The sequence below is a fragment of the Pantherophis guttatus genome, chromosome 7, assembly GCF_059756535.1.
Source record: "Pantherophis guttatus breed Tessera chromosome 7, ASM5975653v1, whole genome shotgun sequence".
Taxonomy (NCBI): domain Eukaryota; kingdom Metazoa; phylum Chordata; class Lepidosauria; order Squamata; family Colubridae; genus Pantherophis; species Pantherophis guttatus.
The window spans coordinates 25,981,205-26,007,646 of record NC_142069.1 but is presented as its reverse complement, the minus strand read 5'-3'; the positions used below and the strand labels follow the sequence as shown (position 1 = coordinate 26,007,646).

Below are 26,442 nucleotides of genomic sequence, written 5' to 3'. Positions count from 1 at the left end.
TTAAAATATTGTCCTTATAAGAATGAAGTAGTAGAGCTGATCATGTTTGGAATTTGTGAACAAGTCTTAATTTCCTGAACTGTCTGCTGTTCAGCAGTACAGTAAAATAATTTTATTTTTTGCATGTCTACATTGGGCAGTTTACAATAAAGAACTCACGTACCTCAAAAGAAACTGGTCATCTAGGAACGGGGTGGGGGGGGGAAATGAATTTTTAAGATGAATCTCTTTGAAGGGATTGGTACCAGGAGTCAATGCTTGCTGGTCTCTTCCATCTGCATTTTTCTCTGGCATTTGCCTTTGCAACTTCAAGGACAAGGAGGACCAGATTACAACAGGACAAAACCACATTTAGGGAGAAACTGCTGTTTGATTCTGAATGAAATGTGCAGATTTTTTAAATAAAGCATGCAGCATGTATGCATGTGAGATAATTGATCATAATATGTATACAAACTCAGCTCCAGGAAGGTTGACTGCATTATACATTACAATGAGAAATCCACTATCCTTTCAGCTGTCAGAAGAGAAAGATATAGACCTACTGTATTTTGTCATACCCTCTTGTAGTGGATTTTCCTGACAGCCACATACTCTTCTTGGAGGAAGGAGGGAACTGTTTTTCCTATCCTGTGTGGTGATTTCAGTTACAGCTGGCAGTCAAGGTAGCTAGTTATACTATTGTAATTTTTGGAAAATATTTCTGCAATTAACTGTTGTGGCTTTCTGATCTGGCCTTTTAGTTTGGCTGCATTCTGGATCTAAAAAGCACATTCAGCACCTGATTTTCCCAGTTCTATGTCAGAAGACTATAGCATAACACTATCCAATGTAAATGTTTTTCTGAAATGTGTAAGAATGTATTTGCCTAAATGTCTTGTAAAATTCCAAAAAATGTTATTTAAAAAAAAAATATCCAATTCATCTTAAGTTGAAGCCATTATTATAACTGAATATGTACAAAAACAACAGCATAATTGTAAAAAATGACTCTTTTTAATTGCAATCAGCCTTTGCTATAACAATTAACATAGTATATAAACTAAATGAAATTTAGCTAAGGTGTCTTATGTGATAGAAAAACCATAGAAATCATTTTAGTTACATTATACATTATTTATCATATAACTAAGCCTTTCATGTCTTTAAAACAACATATAACGTTGATTTGTACTCTAAAGCAGCGTTTCGCAATCTTGGCAACTTTAAGCTGCATGGACTTCAACTCCCAGAATTACCCAGCCAGCCAAGCTGGCTGAGGAATTCTGGGAGTTGAAGTCCACGCAGCTTTAAAACTGCCGAGGTTGAGAAAACCCTGCTCATCCCAGTAACTTCAGTGGAGTTTAAACCGTAGCACTACATTGCGCAGATTGCGTCAGAAAACGTTTTCCGTATTCTAGGCAGCGCCGATCACGTTGGGAACGAAGATCTGAGGAGAAAACTCAGCAGAAATCAACCGGGCAGATATTTACACGGAGTTTACGCGAGCGGCGGACGACACGTCACGCCTGCGTTTACAGCAAAGGGAGGATGGACTAGTAGCGAGAAGGGCGTTTCCATGATACGGCACAAACCGGAAATGATCTCCGTACCGTGTTTTGACCCCGCCCCCTGCCTCTCAGAGGAGGATCCCGTCCACAGCTGCACAACCGCCCCTTCCGGAGGGGGGCGCTCTGCGCGGTTGGTGCCCCAATTCTTTCTGTCCCCAACCCCCCCATGTCCTTTTTTTCCCCGCGGTCCGCCGGGTACTTCATGAGGCGGTTCTGGTTCCGGCGGTGGGCGGTGGCATGTCCACGGCCTGGGCTCAGGTGCTGCGGGAGGTGGCTGGGTCCGCCTTAGACTGATGCCGGCTTGCCTGGAGCTGGGCGGTGGAAGGTGCTGGAGGACAAAAGCTGGAAAAGGGGAACCAGATGTGGAGGAGGAGGAGAAGGCCGTCGCCACTGGGGCCCTCGTAGGCTCGGCCTCGCCGGCAGATGCATCCCAGGTGGGATCATTGCATGTGGGTATGGCTTCGTATAAATGTCGAATTGATTCTACATCTGTTTCTGATGCCTGAGTTTTTAGGTGAGTGTCTCTGAACATGTCTAGAGTTCTGTCATGAATGACTTACACTCTGAGGGGAAACAGGAATTTATGCAGATCATAAATAGAATAGAATAGAATTTTATTGGCCAACTGTGATTGGACACACAAGGAATTTGTCTTGGTGCATATGCTCTCTGTAGATAAAAGAAAAGATACGTTCATCAATAATCATAAGGTAGAACACTTAATGATAGTCATAGGGTACAAATAAGCAATCAGGAAACAATATCAATATAAGGATCCAAGCAACAAAGTTACAGTCATAAGTGGAAGGAGATGGGTGGTGGGAAGGATGAGAAGATTAATTTATTATCTTTTAGATGCAAATTAAACTAATTTGCATCTAAACAGCAGAAGTCTTTAAAGATAACCATTGGGTAGATGTAAGGTCCAATAATAATATGTTTAAGCTCATAAATGCCAAACAAGAAACTTAAACAGAGGCTTGAATAACATAGCATTTCATCTTGATCAAGCTTAAATGGGTAGCTGTTCCAAACACATACAAGATATATGCAGGTAAGAGCTATAAATGAGAGGGAATGTGAATCCCTTTTATATTGTTTAGGAACGTCATAAACCTCTAATTCTGACATCTTTGATTTGTGTACCCCCTGGAACAGGGTAGAGCCTCTTAATGAGCCTCATTACCTCTTTCCTTTGTTCTCACAATTAACCACTTGACCCCTTGATGTGAAGGGAACGGAACTCAACACAGATTGAGTGTTAGCATCTCCAATCTGATACATTGTGGGTGGAGGGGAGAGAAAGATAAGACTCTAGTTTGACAAATACCAGATACTTTACAACAGACCCCAATAACAACATGTTTGTTCCAGGAAGTTAGTCAATGTGGCATGTTCGTGTTATAACTGCAAAGGCACAATATACCTATATGTATGTGTCACAGGAAACAAATATTTACAGCATGCAGGTATACAAAGACATATATAAACACACACACAAACGTATGTATGTATGTATGTGTATGTTGCAGGAAACAAATAACAAGTTTCTACTAATTCTAGTATTTCAGTATATCCTTATTACCATTTCCTTACATAATGAAGATCAGTAATGTCCTTGTGGCATAGGCTTTGATGAACCAGTTTTCTTCAAAGATTAAGCAGCTGCTGTTATTTTGTGAATAAATCAGAAACGCTTCTGCTAAATTTTACTAAAGTGAAAGAAGATTCCCAAATGACATGTTCTTTCAGGCTGTGGGACTTAACATTATTGGTTAATTAGCATCTACTTAATTACAAGTCAAAGTACCGATATATAAAAGCCAAAGTATATGTAAATTGAAAAGACCTGAAGCCAGTAAAAATACAGTCAGGTTTTATTGAACTGTCATACAAAATGTGATTGACTAATCCTTTTTTATTGTTGATATTGATGTATAAATACCTCATGAGGATATTGATAAAGACAGTGTAGACTGGAACAGTGAGTCTATTCAGTGTATTAACTCTTCCATTTCAGTGTAAGTGATCTGTCTATCCCCATACTAAGAATGCTAAAAATGGTGTAAGAAGACATCGTTGAGATTGGGAAATATAAAATCTTCATATTCCATCTACAAGCATTATTCCTTTTGTAAATGAAAGCTGTAGTTGAAAGAAGATTTAGTCACAAACTAAGGTCTAAGAGTGAGTTGATATATTGATATTTTTTCCTCAATTATGTTTCTTACAGCAAAGAACATCCTTCATGTGTGGGTGGATCAGGATAGTGCTAGTTGTCATTTCTCTTTACTACTGTTATATAGTTGCTACAAACTCTGACTGAATTTTGACATGATGTATGGCCATCAAGTTCCTGGTAGGCAAGAGCCTGGGACAATTGGGATTTCTCTATCATTATGGTACACAAGGGGCTCTTATTCATATCCGGTGCACAAATGATGGCAACATATGTCCATTGCACACCTTAGGCCTGGACTGTGGTTCTTTTTCTAAACTATACCTCTTGGGGCCTGTGCTTATCTGTATTCAGTGAAAGGACAAGTCCTTTTTCTGAAAAGAAAGAGGGGGAAAAGAAAGAAAGAAAGAAAATAATCTGTCCCTGAGAATGGTTAATCTCGGGGACATTGGGAATGGGATCCTGCCTCTCAGAAAATTTTGTGACATCTCTACTGCTTTATTGTTTGTGAGCTTTGGCTGGATGAATCTACATTGCTGTATTTAATTTGGTCAAATTTTGCTTGTTGTAGCAGAATTATCTGTCTTTGAAAGACATCCATTTTTGCCTCTGGGAATCACTGCTATTAATTTGCTTTCTTTCAAATAGGAGGTATGCTCAAAAAAGGGACTGGTTCAGAACCTAGTTCTTGTGTTTCTGTTGTGTGAATCCAGGCAATGTTGATCAGAGTAAGTGTCAATTACAAAGCCTAAATGAGTTAAATATTCATTAAATGAACAAAGACGGGAAGAAAAAAACATATTCAGTATGCTTAACTCTGATTAGATAATGATCAGGGTTACAAATGTTTTGCTGACTTACAACTACCTTATTTGCAGTGGGTTCTAATGTGTGGCAATAATAAGGATAAAATTCATGAATATCTTTTCCTTCTAAAATAATCATAGTTCCAATCAGTCTAAAAAGAATGTGATTTTTAGTTGTGCTTATTAGCTTTTAAAATAATCAAGCAACATTTTAAAGATGGCAGTTAACATGTAAGAATTATAAGCTTTTGGAATTGCTGCTTTTGGAATTGCTGTGATTTGGTGAATTAATGCATGCAGTATTTTGAAAATTACAGTTTTAACAGATCATTCAGGGGTGGAGTGTTAATTCCGAAATACCTGTTTAACTTGAACGATGTCAATCACAGTGATGTACAGTATTTGTATGATAATATAACAACATGAATTATGTAAACCATGTCACAATGTACATTATGTAGATTTTAATATCTGATCTAAACTGTTTGGATTAATGAACTTGTCTATTATTTTTGAGGGATGCCCCGATAAAATGTCCATTGCATCCAGTACCCATTAAATGGTTTTTCTTTAAATCAATTATTTATATTTATATTTAATACTGAATTTATTACTGGTACTGGTATTACTGGTATTGAATTTATTACAGTTTAGTTTTGGTAACCATTAAGGAAGCACACAGAAGCATGAGAAATTAAAACGTTAGCAAACTCTTAAAGATTTTAACTTATGGGAACTTCCACACACAGCTGATTTGGAATTCCAGATTGCTTTTCTAGAGTATGAGGATATTTTAAAATCTCCGTCAATTTTTTCTTGTCCCATTGCACTTTATTTGAAATCAGAATTCAGCTATTTTTTTCTTTGTGGTGTTGTAATACTACAGCAGTTGTGTGGCAGTCTGGTTTCCCATTGGCAAACAATCTTGAACCACCCTGCTTCTCAGTTCTTTGACTCTATCCCAGTTTCATCTCACCTTCTTTGGAGTCTTTTATTAAACGTGCTGGAGGAATAGAAAAGATAAAGGGAGTGGAGGAAGAAAAGCACAACAGCATGATCTATTTTTCTATACCAGATGTGCGTTCCCTAAAACCTCTCCAGAAATTTCCACAAAATTTTAATTTTAATATATAAAGAGATATTAAAATAATGAAATTGATTATATTTATTAATAATATTGAAACCACTTATTTAAATAAATTTGGTTTTTGCCTTGACCTTCCATGTTAGAGTGCAGCCCCTTGCCATCATTCAAGAGTGGTAGAAACCTGTTTTGTACCGTATTCTGTATGTTTGTTAAATGCCAAACTCGTCGCCTGAACTATTGTGTACATTTTAAATATCCTTTTTTTTTGTCTAGGATGAATGAAATGAGTCTGAGCCCTGTGGGGATGGAACAACTGGCAGCTGCTTCTGTGAGCAATGCCCTGGCTGTTGCAGGAAATCACATAGCTTTGACCTCCTCACCCACCCATAATGCTATACCAGCACCAGGTAACATATCAAGTTAGGATAAAGAGACATTTTGTTGATGTCTTTATTTCTGTGCTTTTCAATTTGGGAGATGGAGTGACATATCTAAACCCAGCTATAGGAAACTCGCTTTTGCTTTAATACTTTTTCTTCAGTGTTTTGCTATTGCCCACAATCTGGCTCTTAGATATAATTTTCAAGAACTGAGCATCTTTCCATTATTACAAAAAAGTCAGTGTCAACTTGCAATAGAAATGTGATACAGTAAGAATACTGTGAACAAAAGTGATTGTATGATTTAAGTCGTGTTTACTCCATTTAAGTTGAAATCAAAATCTCTAATGACCTTTTCAGTCTTAATCTCTGTGCATCCAGTCTCCCCAAATGTTTGATCAGTTGTAGACTAATTATTTTGTTTTTTATTAGGATTACCAGTTGCAATTCCAAATTTGGGGCCCTCATTACCATCTGCTTTGTCTCTGATGCTTCCAATGGGCATTGGAGATCGAGGAGTGATGTGTGGTATACCAGAAAGAAATTATACCCTACCTCCACCACCATACCCTCATCTAGAAAGCAGCTACTTTAGACACATTCTACCTGGTATGTAGCATGACACAATAGACTTTGTTTAAATCTTGGGATCAATAATATGGGGCAATGGTTAACACTTTACTGTAAAGCTTCAATTGAATAGGCAACAGGATATACATTTTACAGGTAAATAGGGATGTGCTGAACATTCTCTTCCAGATTTATAATTATGTTTTATTTATTTGACAATTATTACAACAATAGATATGATCTGGAATTGTTTAAGTGAATTTGTGCATTTCTTTTTCTCGTGCCTTAATAATTCTTTAAATTACATGGACTCTTTATTTGCAAGTCATGAGAGGTGTAAATACTGAGGCTTAGGCTTATTGGCTGCACTAGTGCAAATTGATTTTCCTTGTGTTCAGCAATTTAAAACTTGACTTGTTAGTATGAGACAATGTGTTTATTTTTGCCTTTCTTTCATTTCTCCTCTTCCTCAGGTCTCATATCTTACTTAGCTGACAGACCTCCACCTCAGTGTATTCACCCCAACAATATCAATGTTGATAGTAACTCAGCTTTATCTGTCTCCAATAATCCTTCAGACTTAGATCCCTACCAGCCCAATGGATCTGTGGGTCTTGAAGCAGGCATTGTCTCCATGGATTCTCGTTCAGTGAACGCACATAACACTCAAAGTTTGCATCCCAGTGATGGCCATGATGTAGCTCTGGATACAACAATTACCATAGAAAGTGTTTCAAGAGTTACCAGTCCAATTTCAAGCGACAGAATGGCTGAAGAGCTTAGGATGAGTGATGTAGGTGGGGATCATTCACAAATTGCAAATGGCAGCCGTAATCATGAGCCTCTAGCAGTGGATGGTGGTTTAGCCTCAGAAACTGTGGGGCATAATGGTGTCATCCCCATCCATGGTAACAGTTTGGAACTTCCTGTTGTTATGGAGACTGATCACATTTCAGGCCGTGTCAATGGGATGCCTGACCGAACACTTGGGGACTCTATTCATACAGTGGCCATGAGCAGCAATTCTGTGAGTGTTGCGCTTTCTACCTCACATAATCTCACTTCCTTGGAATCTGTCTCATTACATGAAGTGGGTCTCAGCTTGGAGCCTGTGACAGTATCCTCCATTAACCAGGAAGTAGCCATGGGACAAAATCATGTGGATGTCTCTCCAGACAATCTTGCTTTTGTGCCATCATCATTGCAGATGGAAGATTCCAATTCCAATAAAGAGAATATGGCTACATTGTTTACAATATGTGAGTATGTGTCACAATATGTCTTAAACAGTATTTTCCAGCTACTTCAAAAAGTTTAACTTATTCTGCTTTTAAATGTATGTACTTATGATAAAATCCAATGGAGTTATAGAAAAAATTTACAGAAGGTGCAGAAAACAGGGAGTAAGCTTTTAAGCAGTCATTGAATTTACACAGGACTGTAAGCCATTATTTAATCCTGGTTAAAGAATCACAATTGGTATAACTCATTAAGCCAAAAATGAACCAACTATAATTTGGCTTAGTATACAATGGAAACCCATTCTGGATGCAAAGGAAAGGCAATGCTCCTTTTGCATGGTTTTACTGAGACTTAAACATCAGTCATTATAATGAATGGTAACAATTAAAATGCAAAACATTTGAAAGATACTACTAATTGTCTGTTCCTCCTACATATAATAAATATTTATTTGCTTTGCAGTTTGTCTTTATCTCAGTTAGGCTTTCTCTTTCCTGACTACAAAGGAAGATTTTTTTTCATTTAGGATGGATACAGATACACAAAAACTAAAGAGGCAGCGGATTGTTTCAGTCGTTGAACAGATCAACTTTCACTTCTTTCTCTCCTCTCAGTTCAGAGAAATTGGCATGCGTATAAGCGTCTGTTTTTCATATGTCTTGAATGCTTTTACATTCAATGTTTAAATATAATTACTCAAAATATATGCACCAATTTTCCTTTATTTACTTGTACTTCTTCCAAAGAAGGAAGAAAGATGACTTTTTCTCTTCAGTTGTCCACACCTTTCATTAGTCAGTACTGCATGTAAATGAGAAAAAACTGGTTGTAATAGCTGGACTGCCATAGTGGATGTTCCTATAAAACTATTTCTTTCTTACTTGCAAGTCGAATGTGCAGAAGAATATATTTGTGGAAGAAAATTCCCCTGCAATTACGTGACCTGTTTTCCTCATGAAGGAATCCATATCTCAATTTTGCAAATTTTCTTCCCATAATCAATATACGGATAAGCCTGTTCCCCATCAAAAGCTAACATTTGTAAATTTTCTTTATCACTTCAAGGCAATTTTTATTTGACACTGGCATCAAACATTTTATAAGCATAGGTCTAATAAATATTATTGTGTGAGGTTTTTTTTGTACCCTCATATTGCCTGTATGTTATAGCAGCATTTCCCAACCTTTCCGGCTTGGCGGACCTGCGGAGATGATGGTGGCGGTGGGGGAAGAGAGGGGATGGTTTCACGTGCATGCGCGTGCCGCTTTTACAAATACTTATCCACCATTTCTGTGGCCCGGTTTCAAATGAGCTGTGGCCAGGCAAAGAACCATGGACCAGGAGTTGGGGGCCCCTGTGTTATAGTAACTGACAGGAACAATTCTCTCATTCTGTACCCTTTTTCCTTATTCACAGGGTGCACACTCTGCGACAAGGCTTACCCATCAGATTGCCCAGATCATGGGCCAGTGACTTTTGTTTCTGACACTCCAATAGAGAGCAGGGCCAGACTTTCTCTCCCAAAACAGCTTAATATCCGCCATGCTGTCATGGGACCTGAAGTTGGTAAGGTTTGTTTTTTTTATTGCTTGTTGTATATTCTCGAAACACAATTTGATACAATAGCTGGATAATAAAAGCCACTATTGTACTGGGAAAAGAATGTGAATCTGAGCAGAGGTTTATTATTAAGCATACGGTACAATGCAATCTCTGTGTGGTAAAACACATAATTTTGCGAATTTGTGTGCAATTGTTTACACATTCAAAATAAAACAGTGAATATTGCAGATGCAGATGTTTGGACTTTTTTCATTCAGTACTTTGTATAACACTTTCCAAACATTTTCTGTAGCCAAGTTTCCTAGCTCCAAAATAATTCTTGGGTATCTTTGCATGCACTTCAGGCTTTGGCTGTTCATACACTTTTTCAGTAATATTCAAACTTGAGGATTGTGGCTATTCCAGAACTGGTACCTTCTCTGTTATGTACTTTATGATCGGTTTGGAGATAGGTTTTCAATTATTGCTTTACTGAAACATCCAATCTATTTACAGTTCTAACTCTTCACTGACTTTATTTAGTTTCTTTATGCGCTGAAGTGCAGTTGAATGCATTCTTCCTTCTACCAACACAGTGTTTCCTGTCCCACTTATAGTTGTTCATATATGGAATTGTCTTATTCTGATTAATTATAGGGTACATAGATTTTACAAATAATTTTACAATAAAAAATAGTACTGAATTAACTGAGAATTCAAAGTTTTGCACCTGCTACATCCACTGTTTTCTTATTTAGAAGTGTAAGCAACTATACATAAATAGTAAATATGCATTCAGATTTCCTGAAATACATTGTACTTAATTCTGTACCATGTTGAAGTTGTGTTGGCTTTTGTTCACTTGGGAATTCGTTGAAACATAATGCTTGAATGGGAATGTCTAACCTTTGCAGGTAATTATTCTTATGAATACAGTTATTAGAGTCATACCAGTTATATTAAATATTTTAATAAAATTGAAAAGCCTAACAGTTTCTGAAAAAAGATATGCTTTGAAGGAGAAAGTTGAAACTCTAACACCATATTATTTTATTTCCCAATCTAATAGGAACATTTCATATGTGCAAATTGATGGTAATAGAGAATTATTGTTTTCTTTTAGGTGGACAATATTGTCAATTATCAACTTGTCTTGGAACTCCTTCCTTAGGTATGACTATTACCTTTACTTCGGTAATGAATCTCGGGTTAGCAGTGAATGGAAATAGGCTTAGGTATTCATAGAAAATAATATTGTACTTGAGGTTTTATATATGCTTAATATATTATATATATATATATATATAATTTATTCTATATTATTTATATTCTATTACATTTTAGTTTGCTAGATTGGTTTTCAGAAATGCCCTTTCCTTTTAGCTACTCTTATTTAGTTATTTTTGGCATTGTTTCTATTTTTAGATGAAACTTAAATATAATGTGATTCCATTAATGCTTAATCAAACATTGTTACTGAGGCACTATTCATAAAAAGCTTTGAAACCTTTGTTTTAGTTATATATTAATTTTAAGCACTGCCCATCTCACTATTTGTCATTTATTGGGTTTCCCATCTACTTTCTGAAGATGGGAATGTTACAACAAAATATTATGGAGTTCTGTTTTTTTCTGTTTTTGCCAAAAGCAGCATGAAATCTTTAATAAGTGCAAGAAATCCCAATCTCACTTTTACAAGTCATTTTAAAGTCACTTCAAATGAATTGACATTAGAATAAAGTGGATCAATACAATATCATTTATAGGTTTACTCACAAAAATATGATACTTCTGTGATTTCCATTTTGTTTTTGTTTAGCAGTGAAACTTACATTATATTGCTTGTTATTACTGGATTTGATTAAATATAATCAGAGGACTAAAATTTTTTCCCCAATTACTCATAGGTGTGTGGACTCGGGAAACTATTCCTGTCCGTACCTGCTTTGGACCACTCATTGGTCAACAAAGTCACTCAGTAGAAGTAGCTGACTGGACAGACAAAGCAGCCAATCACATTTGGAAGGTCAGTTTTTAAATCATTCGCAAGCAAAAAATACTTGTTTGCACTAGGCTCTTCTTTGCATACAAAATTGGAACAGTGCATTTATTACAATAAGTGATAAAAGTATTTTGTTAATAAAAATGATTATGAATAAAATGATTATGGATTTACTCTCCTGTTCTTATATAGAAAAATATTTTCCAAAGACATTTATTTCTCTTCTCCTTCTCCTTCCCCTCTCCCCCCCCCAATAAATAGTGCTTGGGATAGGAATGTTCTTAAGCATTGCAGTCCAAAATCAGATTTACCACTGTGGTCTTTGCTGCTGGTGTCCTCCTTCCATCAACTCATTACCAAGTACCAGGGTTCAGAGGATGCCTTTTGGAAATTGAGGGCAGAAGAGAATGTACCTTGTTACAAAATAAATCCCCTGGCACAGAAGTTCATCCAAATGTCTATATGCATTGTTCTGATTTTTTAAGTGATAGTGAGTGGAGACTGTTACTTATGTTTTGTGCTTATGTGATTTGCCTGAAGGAAGTGATGACTAATCAAAACAATTTCATGCAGCTGCTAAGGTGCCCTCTTCACTTTGTAGGAAGATTTTTTTAACAATCTGAGATGGCTCTGATTATCTTCTTTCAGATGTATCACAATAATGTCCTGGAATTCTACATCATCACAACGGATGAAAATGAATGTAACTGGATGATATTTGTGCGGAAGGCCAGGTGAGAAAAGGATAAAACTGCAACAACAAAAACCAACAACAAAGATTTCTAAGTAATTACATGATAATCCTATTACATCTCACTAGATATTGTATAACATAATACTGTCTTTTTTCTGGAAAAAAAATAAGATTAAATATTTATTCCTCAATATTCTGGATTTGGAATGACTGGTGTGGTGATCTAAGTGATGAACATGCTGGCCTCCCACTCGGAACGTTGAAAGTTCAATCCTAGGTAGCGACAGATGTTTCAGTCTTAGGGCACAGAAAAAACCATATCTGCTGCAAACTCCATGTAAGCATCAGGAAGGGCATCTGGCCAGTAAATACTCATTTCTATCCAGTCGCCCCAACTTTACCCCGAATTAAGGGACTATAGGGTCGTCAAAAGAAAAAAAAAAGTATGGACTTGGAATAGGATTGAGGTTTCTTGGTTTTAATTGCATTCAAGTCAGCATTGACTCCTAGTGACTGCCTGGACAAGTCCCTGCAGTTTTCTTGGCAAGATTTTCAGAAGTGGTTTGCCACAACCTGCTTTTTAGGGTTGAGAGGACCCAGCTGGCTTCAAGCCCAAGATAGGAGTAGAATTCATGGTCTTCCTAGCCTGATGCCTTTAACCACTACACCAAACTAGTTCCCTGCAATAGTTTTAAGAAAAATCATTCTATATTTCAACAAAATCTGCTAGTGCAGGATTGGATTAAGAGTCAAATATTTTGTGGGACTGATTCAGCATGTATTTGCATTACTATTTTGTTAGATCATTAGGTAGATTGAATGTATTATAATTAGAAAAATGCATCTTCCTATGTAGTCTTCAGGTATCTTAATATCTTCATGATATTTTCTTGATTTAGCAACTTATCTTGAAGCCATTTCAGTATAATTCTTTGCAGCTAAAATGACTGGCTCATAGACTTACAGAATTGGAAGACATCTTGGAGATCTTTTACTCCAATGCTCTGCCCAGGACAAGAATCTTCATACCATCCCAAATGATTGTTCAACCTTTGCTTGAAAATCTCCTATGATGGAGTTTCTAAAACTGCAGGAGGGAGTGTTTAATAACTGCCTGAGTCAGGACATTCATCCTTATTTTGAGTTTGTATCTGTGCAAAGCTTCAACCCATTGTTTTTCACCCTATCCTTGGGAGCCAAAGGAATAAATGCATATTCTCTTCCTTGTGACAGCCCTTGAAGTATTGGAAGACTTGAGATTGGAAAAACATTTGAAATCTGTTTAAAGCTAAACTTGAATTTACAGATCTCTTTAAAAATTTGTTTAAAGTGATCTTTTAAATATTGTTATATTTAACTCTGTATTTTGAGAAATGCTTTAGGTGCCCTTTGTAAAGAGATGGTAGATCATCTATACTGTGAGACAGAATGACTTCATCTGGAATAGGGATGTGCGGCCTTTTTTTTTTTTTTGGAAGACTACGATTAGCCTTTGAATTGTATGCTTTGGCCTGCACTTTAAAAAGTGGGTGAAGTTAGACAAAAATGTATCTGATTTAGTGAAATAAAAGTAAAATAGCTTATATATATATTGATGTCATTTTCCACATTCATGTAAAATATTTTCCACTCAGCCACATTAAAATTACAATTGTCAGCAATTATGATGGTATTTTGAAGCTACACGTGGCCTTTGGGTTTTAGATTAAGATTTTAAAATTCAGAAACTTAAATATTTCATTCGAAGAGCAGAATTGGGTGGATTTTTTTTATTTTTGTGAATATTTGATAACTTCAAGTGGAAAACGTTTTGTTCATCTTCCCTTGAAATCATAAAAACAATTAATGCAGCATGAATGCTGATTAGTATCTTCAGAGGAAGAGAGTATGGCATACCAAAACTAAAGCATTGTTTGTTTTAGTAATAGTCTCTGAAACAAGTTTTAATATTCACATATAATCATGTGCACACAATAAGACTAAATAACCAGTAGAGTACTTTAGCAATTTAAGAACAGAACATCAGAGCTTTAGCAAAAATAGAAAAAAGTAGGAAAAAAGGAAATGCGTGTCTGGTAGCTGATCAAATACAAGTTCATAATAGAGGTAAAATAAGGATGGTCTCTAGGAAGAAATAAAAAAAAAATCTCATCATTTCAGCCCCATCAAAGTTGATAATTGCTTTCTTGTACCTGGATTGCAGTACAATAAAATAGTTTTAACAGTCGGTCCCTTCAATTGAAAATAAATTGTTTCCGATAAGTAGAAAATCAGTGAACCTCATTGTTCATTCGTTCAGCCCTTTTTCATTCTTTGCAGCATGAAAGACCTAATGTCCAGATTCTCTTCCAGTAACTGCTGTGAATTCTTACAACCTTATGCTTGTTTAACCAGGGATAATGTCTAGCCACTTTGTCTTCTTTCGGCTTCTTTTTCAGAGTCTTCTCCAATGACTCTTCCTGCCACATTACATGTCCAGAATATTTTTGTTCCAATGTTACTGCTCTCAATCTGCAGTACGGCTTTACTTCATCTGATAGGTTCTTATGGTTCAAATGTTCTCAGCAGTTTTTTCCAGCACCACAGTACAAAAGCATCAGTTTAGTTTTGTTCAGTGACGTTGCTGCAAATTGTTTTAGCCTTGGCTTCAGTGAAGAATATTAAATGATTTAGGGATATTTGTGATAAAAATCATACAGATGATACATTTTAAGATTTTCCTCTCTGTGAAATAGGAACCGGGAAGAACAGAATCTGGTAGCCTATCCTCATGATGGAAAGGTTTACTTCTGCACCTCACGTGACATTCCTCCAGACCAGGAGCTCCTTTTTTACTATAGTCGTGACTATGCCCGGCAGATTGGTAAGCGGTTAATTTAGGTTTTCCAAATATGGCATTCTTCAAATGTTTTAGTCTGTAGCTCCCAGGCCTGAAACATTGACCATGCTGCAAATTACTGCTGGAAGTATGATCCAAATGGGGAGCTTAAATCTGATACGAATAGAAACTTCTGATTTATATATCCCTCTATCTGATCGGATTGGATTTACCGTATTTTTCGGAGTATAAAACGCACCGGAGTATAAGACGCACCTACCTTTTTTGGTTTTTTTTTAAAGTTTTTTTAAAAAAATTTAGACAAACACACATACAAACATACAATGTATTTTCTTTGAACAGAGTGTTTGGCTGGTTCACAAATTTAAACAGTGTTTAGTCATTTCAATTAAATTTACAATTTCTATATTTCCTTTTTGCCATATTTATTCCTCATCTATTTTTTTTAAAAAACCAATATTACCCTTCATCCACATCTCTAATCTTAATCAAAATCAGTTTTTCCCTTCTATTCTATATTATACCCCTTCCCATTGTCATCTATTTTTATATCCATCCTCACATTGGTTAATTATGTAATATTACAGTTTAATACAAATTCAACATTTTAATATAAATCAATTAGTTATATAACTATCTTTTTTGTATATTAATCAATATGAACATGAATATTCCAATTATTTCCATGCAATCCAATTTCTTACAAATCAATTAATTATATTTACCAATAATAATAAACCAAATAATTTCCCCCATATATTCCTCCAAACCACAACTTAACCATTTCTGCTTTTAACACAATATACAATTAATAGTATCTCAATTATTACAATTCCCTAGTTAAATAGAGCTTTTTTTCTTTTGTGTTTTAAAATCTTGAACTCTCTTCTTTTGCCCTAAATTTCCTATTGTTTGCACCAGTGGTGGGTTCCTCCCGGTTCGGTCCGGTTTGGCCGAGCCGGTAGCGGTGGCAATATGATGTCACCGAACCGGTTCGCCCCCCCGCCTTCCCACCCCCCCACGTTATTCTTACCTTTTATTTGGTCCCACCCCCAATCTATTGCTGCCTCCTGAGTCCCAGCTGATGACTAGAGGGAAAAAAACTGTTTAAACTCTTGCCGTGGGGCTTCAAAGGGCTGTCCTACAGCTGATCAGTGTTAAAAGCAAGCAAATGAGTCGGGTCATAAGTGCGAGGACTGATCATAAGTGCGAGGACCTTCCAGAAATGACTCTGACCAGCTAGCCATGCCCACCTAGTCACATGACCACCAAGCCACACCCACAAAATAAGCCACGCCCACAGAACCGGTAATAAAAAAAATTTAGAACCCACCCCTGGTTTGCACCTACCTTTTTTGGTGAGAAAAAAGAAAAAGAAATCTCTCTCTGCCTCATTTTGTCACGTTGCAGCAAAGAACCTGCTTTACTTTCAGTTTCGTTTTTTCAGCATAGCTAGGGAAAAACAATCTGCTCCAGCACTTTTTGCAGCAAGCAGGAGAGCCCTGCACAAAACAGCTGAGAGCAAATCAGCTGAGAGTCGGGAGGCCGATCTAAACAACTTGTGTTAATTAACCTATGCTGAAGCTGAAAGGGGCTGTTTTTTCTTGCTGTTTGCTTGCAAGAAGGTAACTGCTGCGAGGCACAGGCCAAAGGGTGGGGGCCAGTGGGTGGGCAGGGCTACATTCGGTGTATAAGACGCACCTAAATTTTCACCCCCTTTTGGGGGGTAAAAAGGTGCGTCTTATACTCCGAAAAATACAGTAGTTGTAAGCTATTCCCTTTCTTCATATTTCAACAAAGTACAAGATTGAAGTTTATGCCTTTTAAATTTATAATGCTTTTTGTTACCTTCCTATTTATAGTAGTAGGCCAAAATTGTGGAAACCTTTTGGGAAAAGTGTATTTTCTAAAACTAGCTAATAATACCACTGTTTTTTTGGAGTAGTATCATAAAATTATATATCAATGGAAAGATAATTTAATCAAGAATGTAATGCAGTAACTTTTATGAAGGGTTTGCTATTAGAATAGCAGTTACAGTATTAAGAAGAAAAGTGAAATACATAGAAAAAACGAGATATACAAAAATTATCACCATGGAAAAAATGAGATATACAAAAATTATCACCACGTCAGTTAATACTTAGTTGGGTAACCTTTAGCATGAATTACAGCCTTACAACGTCTTCCCATGGAGTGAACCAAGTCTTTTAGTTCTGCAGCTGTTATAATGTGAAACCAAGATTGAATGATTGCTTCTATTAACTGGGTTTTATTGCTGGGTCGCTTCTGACTAACAAGTTTCTTTAGTTGGCTCCATAGATTTTCAATTAGGTTAAGGTCTGGGCTATTCCCAGGCCATTCCAGCAGTGGAATATAATTATCTTGAAACTCCCACCCCCAAAAAGTGGTGTTATTAGCCATCAAACCTCAAAAATACACTTTTCCCAAAATGTTTCCACAATTTTGGCCACTACTGTATTTTGGGGCTTCATGCTTTCTGCTGCATCATAAACAATTACCTCTCTTAAAGGTGTTCCTGAGCATCCTGATGTGCATACTTGTCACTGTGGAAAAGAATGTGCCTCCTATGCAGAGTTTAAGGTCCATCTGAGTAGTCATCTCCACAGCCACTTCCCCAGTCAGGGACACAGCAGTACCCCTGGATCAGGACACAGTAAGGAAAGGAAATGGAAATGCTCTATGTGCCCTCAAGCTTTTATATCACCTTCTAAGCTTCATGTTCACTTCATGGGGCATATAGGTATGAAGCCACACAAGTGTGATTTCTGTAGCAAGGCCTTCAGTGATCCCAGCAATCTGCGTACCCATCTTAAAATTCATACAGGTAAGTGAGGAAGAACATTTAAAGTTCTTTTTCCAAACAAATATTTAGAACCAATTGCACTGTTTTGTCACAGTGAAGACTGGTCTGTTTGTTCCTTCTTAGAATGGAATATTGTGTTGCCTTGTTATTTGCATATTTATTTGCATATATGTGACATACAATATTTTAGAGACCAATTGGGTTTTGATTTTGGATGTGAGCTCCCAAATTTTTAAGTGACTGTTTATCACTAGGAAACTATTTTTCTTTTGTCCTTTTGCTAAAGAGAACCAGTTGAAGCAGCATGAAATTAAAAGAACCTAACAAAGAGCATAGAATCTTTAGCAATTTTAGAAAAGCAACTTGGGAAATCTTTGGAAAATTGGAGAGTTGTGTGTAGTTTGTTATCTATAGCAGAACATAAGATTCATGCCATTAGTTACTTATAGCATTAAAATCTATTGTATAGCCCCTACTGTAATATCAAACATGTTGATAGCTTGGAATTTCTATCTATATTTACTGTTCTGTGGATGGGATGGGATGAAATAAATCTTATGTAAATCTTTATGTCTTATTTTCAGGCCAAAAAAACTATCGCTGTACACTCTGTGAAAAATCTTTTACTCAAAAGGCACACCTAGAGACACATATGGTTATCCACACTGGAGAAAAAAATCTGAAATGTGATTATTGCGATAAACTATTTATGCGGCGTCAAGATCTCAAACAGCATGTGCTCACCCATACACAGTGAGTCATTCAGGAGATATTCCAAATTATTTCTTTGTGTTTGTCTCTTTAATTTATTGCCTACATACTAAAGAGGTCCATATTTAAAAGATTCATGATATAGGACAGTTCTCAGAAGAAACCCAGGATTATCAGAAGAAAAATATATTGTGGTGAATAATGTCAAGATGAAGGCTGATAAGCTGGTATTTAATTCTCTTATCTTATAAAAAAAAGCATATGAGGCCTAACCCATGATGAACGATAGAGATCAATGTTGACTACTGCATATATGATTGTTATTTGGAACAGAAGATAGGAATTCTTCCAGGATAAAATTGTAACACTGAAATTCTAAGTATGTGATGTTGAACAAAAAGCACCTCTAGATTATTTCCCACCAAATGTTGATTGTGCAGATGATGGCAAAGCCTTATGCATGCAAAAGTGGGGTTTTCTGTATGCTAAATGAGAAATGGGATTAGAACAACTGTGTGAAATTTAAGTCTCACAAGCCTTCAAATTCAAAAGAACTCTCAAATATTTAAAAAAAATTGTTTTTATGTTCTCATGACTAAAATGCTATCTCTTCTCCATACCCATTTCTGTTTAGAGAACGTCAAATCAAATGTCCACAATGTGAGAAGCTATTCTTAAGGACAAATCACCTAAAGAAACATTTAAACTCTCATGAAGGAAAAAGGGATTATGTGTGTGAAAAGTGTTCCAAGGCTTATTTAACAAAATACCACCTTACTCGCCATCTAAAAATTTGTAAAGGACCAACCTCTAGTCTCTCAGCCCAAGAAGAGGAGGAGGAAGATTCTTCAGAGGAGGAAGAATTGATAAATTCTACAACAAATGAAAATTGCCAACTCAGAACCACCATGTATGTAACAGCTAATACACTTTCTTGTCACAAATAAGACAATTCCTAAAGCGATCGTTTGTTTAAACTTACACTAAGTGGCCAAATTCTCATCTATAATGAAAATGGCCTATCTGTTTTCAGAGTGATTGCCAGGAACATTAAAACAATATAATTACTATGTTCATCTATTAAAACGGTATCATTGGTGACTTGGTTGTTGCATGATGGATACAGCTGAAACAGCATCAGCTGTCTCTGTTAAAGATATACTTAATGTGAAAGTATGCACAAACCAAATTTTTTTCATTAAAGTGTTTTTTTATTGGAAAAAAGTTTGTAGCTTAACTTAGTTCATTAAATTGATATTTGTTGTATATCAATGAATTATTTGCTCATTTGTTGACAACTGAGCATTCCGAGAGAATTAGAAAACAAAAATAAAGTATGGGAATCAGAGTAAGGCATGCTAATGCTTGTGTTTGAAATGCAAGCTTAGTTTTAGCATGAATTTTACATACAAAGGTTATTCATGTAACTTTGTCTATACTGCAACCAATAACCACTTATTTTGAAAGGGAAATTCTGCTGCTATTATATTTATGGAATGAAGGTATCATTAAGATTTGTTTTCTTACAGAAAATTAAAATACTGCTTTTTAATGTGTGTATTGTTTTTTTTTTCTCCTTTTGAGTTTTTCCCCAGTATGTAGAAATTGTTTTTTCACCATAGCATTTTTGCTTTATTAAACCATTTGTTTATACATTATGATCTTCAGCCAATATTAATATGCTGACATTGATAGTTCTCCTAGGTAGGAGTATATTAAATTAATGGTCTGAATCAAAAAGATGAGAGCCATGATGTAATAATTCAGGCATCAGAAACTGGGAGACCATGAATTCTAGTCCCACTTTGGGCACGAAGCCAGATGGGTGACCTCTGAGTCCTAGGAAGGAGGCAATGGCAAACTACTACTGAAAAACCAGGCATTCTCCAAGAATTAAATACAAATTGGGGGGGGGGGGGAGAGAAACCCAATGTTGTTAATCTTAGCTTATTTATGCCAATTAGATTTTATTAATTAGCATATGCCTATTTTATAAATAAAATCGCACTCAACAATGAACTAAAGGGCCACCATCAGTGAGCTGTTGGATAGCATTACTTGGTCTGTTGTGTGGATGTTTGGGTGGTTTAGGGGTGGGGAATTGTGGTGGGTGGGAGTGTGTTTGGGGATTGTTATGTGTGTTGGACGTGGTCTTTGGGTGTTAAGTGAATTTCGTTGTATAGGTATAGTGTATACACGTACAATGACAATAAAGTTATTATTATTATAATATATAAAATCAGAGAATCATGCTCTCACAAGGTATCCAATCCTGGTTAATAATAACACATTTTAAACCTTCCACAATATAGAGCGCTTCCTTTAGATTCTCAGAAAACTGGTTTTTAAATAGTAGCTTTTAAACCAAATAACCAATGTCAAAGAATTTAAGTAGTTGTTACATGCATCAGAATACCTAAATTAATCTTTCTTAATACAAATGAATAAATTAAGATTAATTTGTTATATTATTGCTAGTGATTTTGTGTTTTGGCATATTCCAATTTCTAGCTGGTTAACATCTCTGAAAATTTTTAAGATCAAGGCCTAACTTCATGGTAACATGATCTTAAAAGCAGGTTAAAAAATGGCTTACTTAGAATTTTAATTTTAAAAAAAGCTTATTTCATGATTCCATTACAGCTCCTCCACAGCTGCTACTGCTATTAGCAGAATTACTTGCTTCAGAACTTGATGTGGTAACTGCTAGCCTCTGTCGAGTTCCAAAAACATCATTCACTGTAATGCCAAAAAGAGAGAGAGGTTAAAAACTCTAATTTTAAAGATGAAATTGACCTTTTTCTTAGGATTACATAACTAGAAAATGAATGAGAACAGTCACCTGTGGAAATTGTGCTTATGTCCCAGAGTTGTAGTCCCTGCCTTTCTCCTCCAAAGGCATAAACAAATGGCAGATCTGGACAGCAAGCTGCACAAAACAGGGTACCCTGTGGGCAGAAGACAAATTCTCTTCTGATTTTCTGCTCACTTAACAATACATCTCAACACATTTCTAATTCAAATCAGTGAACTAAAATCAAAATTAGCAGAGGTTGTGTATATCCAACGTCTTTAGACTTTATGTATTAGAGGAAATACAGTTCATATAATGCAGGCTATTTGTCTCATGTAAGTATTAATGTAATTAGTATACCCACAAATATACACAATATTAATTTAGTAACTCACAATACTAAATAGACCAGGATTCCCACTAGTTTTATTCTGCACTCACTCCAAGAAAATAAGGCTCTATAGGTATAGCTGCAGAAAAAAGACTAAAATTACCATTTTCATATCTCTGGAATAGACTAAAGAAGGCTTGTTTCCTAGGATGTCCCAAATTTTCACAGATTTATCAGAAGATGTTGTGACAAGGCATCCTTTGATTTGGCTACTTAACTGTAGTCCTGGAAAACATAAGCAGGTGCTTTTAGTATTAAGTCAGGAAGAAAACAGAAGAACACTCTTATAGGCCTCATTCTTTTAGGTTAAGGGATCTATGATTTAAAGGCACCCCACATCCATGGTGCAGCAATGCCAACTGAAATGCATCTTCCATTGTCATTAGTAAAGATACTTACAAATCTTTCATTTGTCAAAAATACTCAAAAAGAAGAATTAACGCCATTTAAAATATTAGATTTATATAGTCACTCAGCTCATGAAATATAATTTTGGGTGGTCTACCAACATATTAACAATTAAAACCATATAACACACACACCGCAAATTACAAAACCAAGAATATGGAAGAATAACAATCAGTTGACATTACATAATTCTCTTGCAGGCTCATTATGGGATTCCAAAGTCAATGGAAAGTATTAAGGGCCTTCTGGAAAGTAAGACAGGGATTTGTTTTGCTGATGACACCCAAAGCATACCCCTTCTTGATATGATGGGTTTGGTAGCTATAATCAGGGAGAGGCGGTCCATCAAATAACTTGGTCCCATGCAACGTAGGACTTTAAAGATGAAAAGCAACACCTAAAATTGTAACTAAAACAAACTGGCAATCAGTGCATCTTGCAGAATAAAGGTATGTTCACTTTCCAGGCCAGGGGGGTGGGGGCATGTAACTGTACAGCTGCACTCTGCAGCAGTTGAAGCTTCCAGAGGATCTTCAAGGGCAGCATTGAGTTACTGTAATCCAGTTTGGAGGTGAGCAGAGCATGAGTGACTAAGCAAAGGCTTATAGTCCAGGAACAGGCAAAACTGGGGCACAATACAAAGCTGTGCAAAGATCCTCCTAGATATGACTGTAATCTGCTTCTCAGGCAGGAGTTGTGGTTATAGGAGGAGCCCCAGATTGAACACAGGGTCTCTCTGGAGTATCACAGCCTCATCCAGAACTAAAGATGGTAAAATTCCAAATCCAGGAGCCCCCAAAATCTAATATCGCTCAATCTTGTTCAGCTGAAGTCTATTGTTCCCCATCCAGACCTCATGTTGTGACTCCGGCTCCCGAGCCTGTCCTCACGGAGGAAGATGACTCTGAAAGTGATGGGGGGGAACTGACAAGGCCTCCCTCTCCAGGACCCTCCTTTCTGACAACGCCTCAGGTTCCAGCTGAAGGCCAGGAGGAAGGCATGTCGGGGCACCCACTAATAGGGAGTGATGAAGATCAATCTTGGATTGATCCCAGGTAGCGTTGGAGGGAGAGGCATGCGCAGCAAAGGAAGAGGTGGGGAAGGGCCAGAGATTGCTGAGTCACTGAGCCATGCCCCACAGGGGATAAAAGTGGGTGGGGTTGCTCTGCAGGCTCTGTGACGGACAAAAACTGCATATCGTGAGCTTCGGATGGGATATTTTTCGGAATTAAGGCTTGGACTTTTTGAATGACTTCTGACTACTCTTTGAACTCTTGGTTGCCCCAGCAACGGACTACAGATACGCTGACTCCTGTTTCTAGAGGTGATAAGAAACTTGGCAGGCATTCGGAGAGTAGCTGCCAGAATTTTTATCTGCCAAAGGGTTTCAGGTCGGCTTGTAAAAATAAATTACTGTAGACGTCTTTTGCTCATGTGTCTGCCTATGTGAGGTGGGGGGACAGAACACCTCAACAGCCTCAGACATTGAAACAAGGCATTAATAGCACTGCTTAGTTTGCAAAAGACAGAGATATGGATATCATCAGCTTACTGATGACATCATGGCAATGAATGATCTCACCCAGTAACTTCATTTAGATGTTAAATAGAAATGAAGAGAGTATGATGTCCTGTTAAACCCGCAGAACCTCTCCTCTCCCAATCAACAACAACCCAGAAGGATACCAGAGTTGATGATATCAAAGGTTTCCAAGAAGCCAAGGAGAGCAAGAACATATGCACTTTTCCTGTCCTGCTGTCACTTAATTCAAAAGTATGGTCAATGCCATCTCTAGCCAATGGCCAAAGTCTGAATACTGACTTATCCATGGCCCATAGAAGCTGCTGCACCACCATGTTCTCCACAACCTTCTCTAGAAAAGGAAAGTTAGATACTGGGTGAAAATAGTCCAGCATGGTGGCCTCCTGCAATGGCTTCTTAAGGAGAGGGCAAGACAATGCCTCCTTAAAGAACAGCAGAACAACCTATCTCTCAAAGGGTTAACTATCCCTAGGATCCAACCAAATAATGCATGCTCTTTATGCACTGTAGAATGGCAAATGTAAGTTTGCCTCAAAAATATGATATAACTATATAAGACATCTGATAGATATCCCATAGAATGGGATTTCCTTAGGATCCTGACTGGGAAAAGAAATGCTTACCAGATACTTCTTCATCATGTGCTTTCATTGTGAAGACTGGTTTATGGGAACGAGCATCAAGATAGTATACAAATCCATCTTCCGTGCTAGCCTACAACAAATTATTTCCAGAGATTTTAAAAACAAAATCAATAGGCAGGCCACCTTTCTCAATCTGATTATCTTTCGGAGGTATGGACTTGAAATCCCAGAACTGAACCATCCAGCCTGAAGGGCCATTGTAGAGAATTCTGGAAGCCGAAAGGACGGTGCCGAAGTTGGGAAAGACTGCACACAGAACAAGCAGCTGGATGTTTGGTGGCCAATTCTAGCCACGCAAGTACCGTTATTCCTGATTTGATAACAAACAACAGATCAGAATGATCTGTTATCTATGGCAGCATAACTTGCCATATCTGAGTAAATTTTAGACTTCACTGTCAGGAACCTCTACATTACAAATGTACAAATGTACAAATGCACATGTACAAATGCTTCATTAAGCATTTGGGCCCGTTTCCTGGAGGAATCCGGAGGCCCCCTGAATTGGGGCTGCAGACTGGGGGTATAAATGACCAAAGGTATAAATGACCAAAGACCGGGGAGTGGGAGAGGTTGGAGGATGGCCGAGGGCTGGTTTTGGGTTGCCTCGGGCCATACCCCCCCCCCGCTTCTTGGCCTGTGCAGGCCACATTATGGTCATTACCCCAGCTGCCTTTTTGCCTCGTAAGCCATTTTCTCCATCTTTCCGTGTGTCACCGAATTCTGCCCCCGGGCTTACTATTTATTTCTGCCTCCTGGACTGGCTTTATTCCATCTATGCCCCAGACTATAGGACAAATGGACAGCTTTGATGTGGGTTCTGAAGGAGTCCGGGTTACTACTGCCATTCCTTACCAGAGGGGACAGCTTTCTGAACTTCTCCATAGCATATTCCATCTGGCCAGATATCGTGAGAGGATGCCTGGGAGGAACATCCCCTAGACTTACCGAAATGGCATAGGACTCCTCCTACTGTCGTGGGAGGACAGTGGAGTCCAGTTACCCATGCTTTTGTTTCTGCCTCTTTGTCTTTAGGACTTTTAGACTCTATGGAACCCTGGCCAGAGGTCATCTTCACCCTTCCCATTTTGTGGATGTACTCAACCGTTGAACTTCTTGCGCTGCGAGACTCCCCCTCTCGCAGGTCTGGCCCTCCACGTTATCGAGGGCCTACCTCGATGACGGATTTTGGAGCCCAGAGAGTGGCATGCTGCTGTGAAGACGGGGTTGAGGGTTCTTTTACACAAATTTTTAGTTAAACTTTTAAGGGGTTCCGGGGGGGGAGGGTCAGACTATAATTCGGACTGTGGGTATGGGGGATAACCCATTAAGGGGAGGGTCGGGTCTGGCTTTGAAGCGTGGCATGGGGGGTGGGGGACCCGGGGTCGAGGGGGGGGGCTAGAGCTTATCCAGATAGTGTTTCTAACATCAATACTGTGAGTGGGAGGGGCAGATATGGCGGGAGCAGGGGGCCACATTGTGTTAGGGGAGCGCGTGCTCACTGTTTATGAGCGGTGGTGCGCTCCGGCCCCCAAGGCTCCACCCGTTCCCCAGGTTGCACAGACCCTCAGGGCCCGGGCCTTCGGCTGATGTTGTGCAATGCCAGGTCTGTAGTAAATAAGGCCCCCCTCATTTGTGATCTTGTTCAGGAGGGGGGAGCGGACCTGGCAGGTATTACAGAGACCTGGTTGGGCCAGGAGGGGAGGTTCCCCTCGTTGAAATGTGCCACCAGGTTTCCATGCATTCCATCAGCCGAGGTCACAGGGGAGGGGTGGGGGGGTAGCAGTTATTATTAAAGAAGGTCTTAGACCGAGGGAGGCCACTGTTCCTCAGACGGCCAGCTGTGAGTCCCTCCTTGTGAAGTGGGGTCATGGGGTACAGACGGGTTTGCTGATCACGTACCTGGCTCCCTGCCACGTGGCAGCAGCCCTGCCCGAGCTCCTCAACGTTATTGCAGCGGTGGCAGTTGACACCCCTAGACTTACGGTCATGGGGGATTTCAACCTGCAGTCCATGGGTGAGACGTCTGAAGTGGCTCGGGAGTTCATGGCTTCCATGACAGCTATGGACCTGACCCAGATAATTCATGGCCCTACCCACACGGGGGGAAACACGCTAGACCTGGTTTTTGTCTCTGAAAAGTGGTTGAGTGATCTTGAGATAGGGCATATAGTCACCGAGCCCTTGTCATGGTCGGATCACTCTCTCCTTCGCCTTGACCTTTGAACTGCT

At 38.1% G+C, this 26,442-nt stretch overlaps 2 protein-coding genes and 1 long non-coding RNA gene across 9 annotated transcripts in view; 1 reads left to right on the top strand and 2 right to left on the bottom strand.

Moving 5' to 3' along the window:
* Positions 1-1,417: 1,417 nt before the first annotated feature.
* PRDM4 (PR/SET domain 4) lies at positions 1,418-19,986 on the top strand. 7 transcript variants are annotated; one of them, XM_087873817.1, is made up of 14 exons: positions 1,596-2,064; positions 3,571-3,737; positions 4,378-4,457; positions 5,896-6,029; positions 6,435-6,611; positions 7,046-7,831; positions 9,232-9,381; positions 10,481-10,528; positions 11,265-11,383; positions 12,008-12,093; positions 14,789-14,916; positions 17,426-17,740; positions 18,304-18,472; positions 19,065-19,986. In XM_087873817.1, the coding sequence occupies exons 4-14, from the start codon at positions 5,897-5,899 to the stop codon at positions 19,375-19,377; spliced, it is 2,424 nt and encodes an 807-aa protein (XP_087729943.1). In that variant the 5' UTR covers positions 1,596-2,064; positions 3,571-3,737; positions 4,378-4,457; position 5,896; the 3' UTR covers positions 19,378-19,986. The 7 variants fall into 7 exon arrangements, with proteins under 7 accessions (XP_034259473.1, XP_034259475.1, XP_034259477.1 ...); XM_034403584.3 differs by lacking the exon at positions 3,571-3,737 and having other exon boundaries at positions 1,541-1,984; XM_034403586.3 differs by lacking the exon at positions 3,571-3,737 and having other exon boundaries at positions 1,576-2,064.
* On the bottom strand, positions 10,750-19,309 carry LOC148112784 (uncharacterized). The gene is made up of 3 exons (XR_015728872.1): positions 19,239-19,309; positions 17,415-17,554; positions 10,750-12,110 (listed from the first exon to the last, which is right to left on the bottom strand). It is a non-coding gene; the product is annotated as an uncharacterized LOC148112784 (long non-coding RNA).
* The window catches only part of PWP1 (PWP1 homolog, endonuclein), a 24,779-nt gene continuing 17,956 nt past the window's right edge, over positions 19,620-26,442 (bottom strand). The window contains exons 12-15 of the mRNA XM_034402743.3: positions 24,190-24,280; positions 21,719-21,840; positions 21,273-21,378; positions 19,620-21,169 (exon numbers count right to left, since the gene is read on the bottom strand). Coding sequence (XP_034258634.2) covers positions 21,057-21,169; positions 21,273-21,378; positions 21,719-21,840; positions 24,190-24,280 — 432 coding nt within the window. The 3' untranslated portion in view covers positions 19,620-21,056. The remainder of the gene's footprint in view (positions 21,170-21,272; positions 21,379-21,718; positions 21,841-24,189; positions 24,281-26,442) is intronic.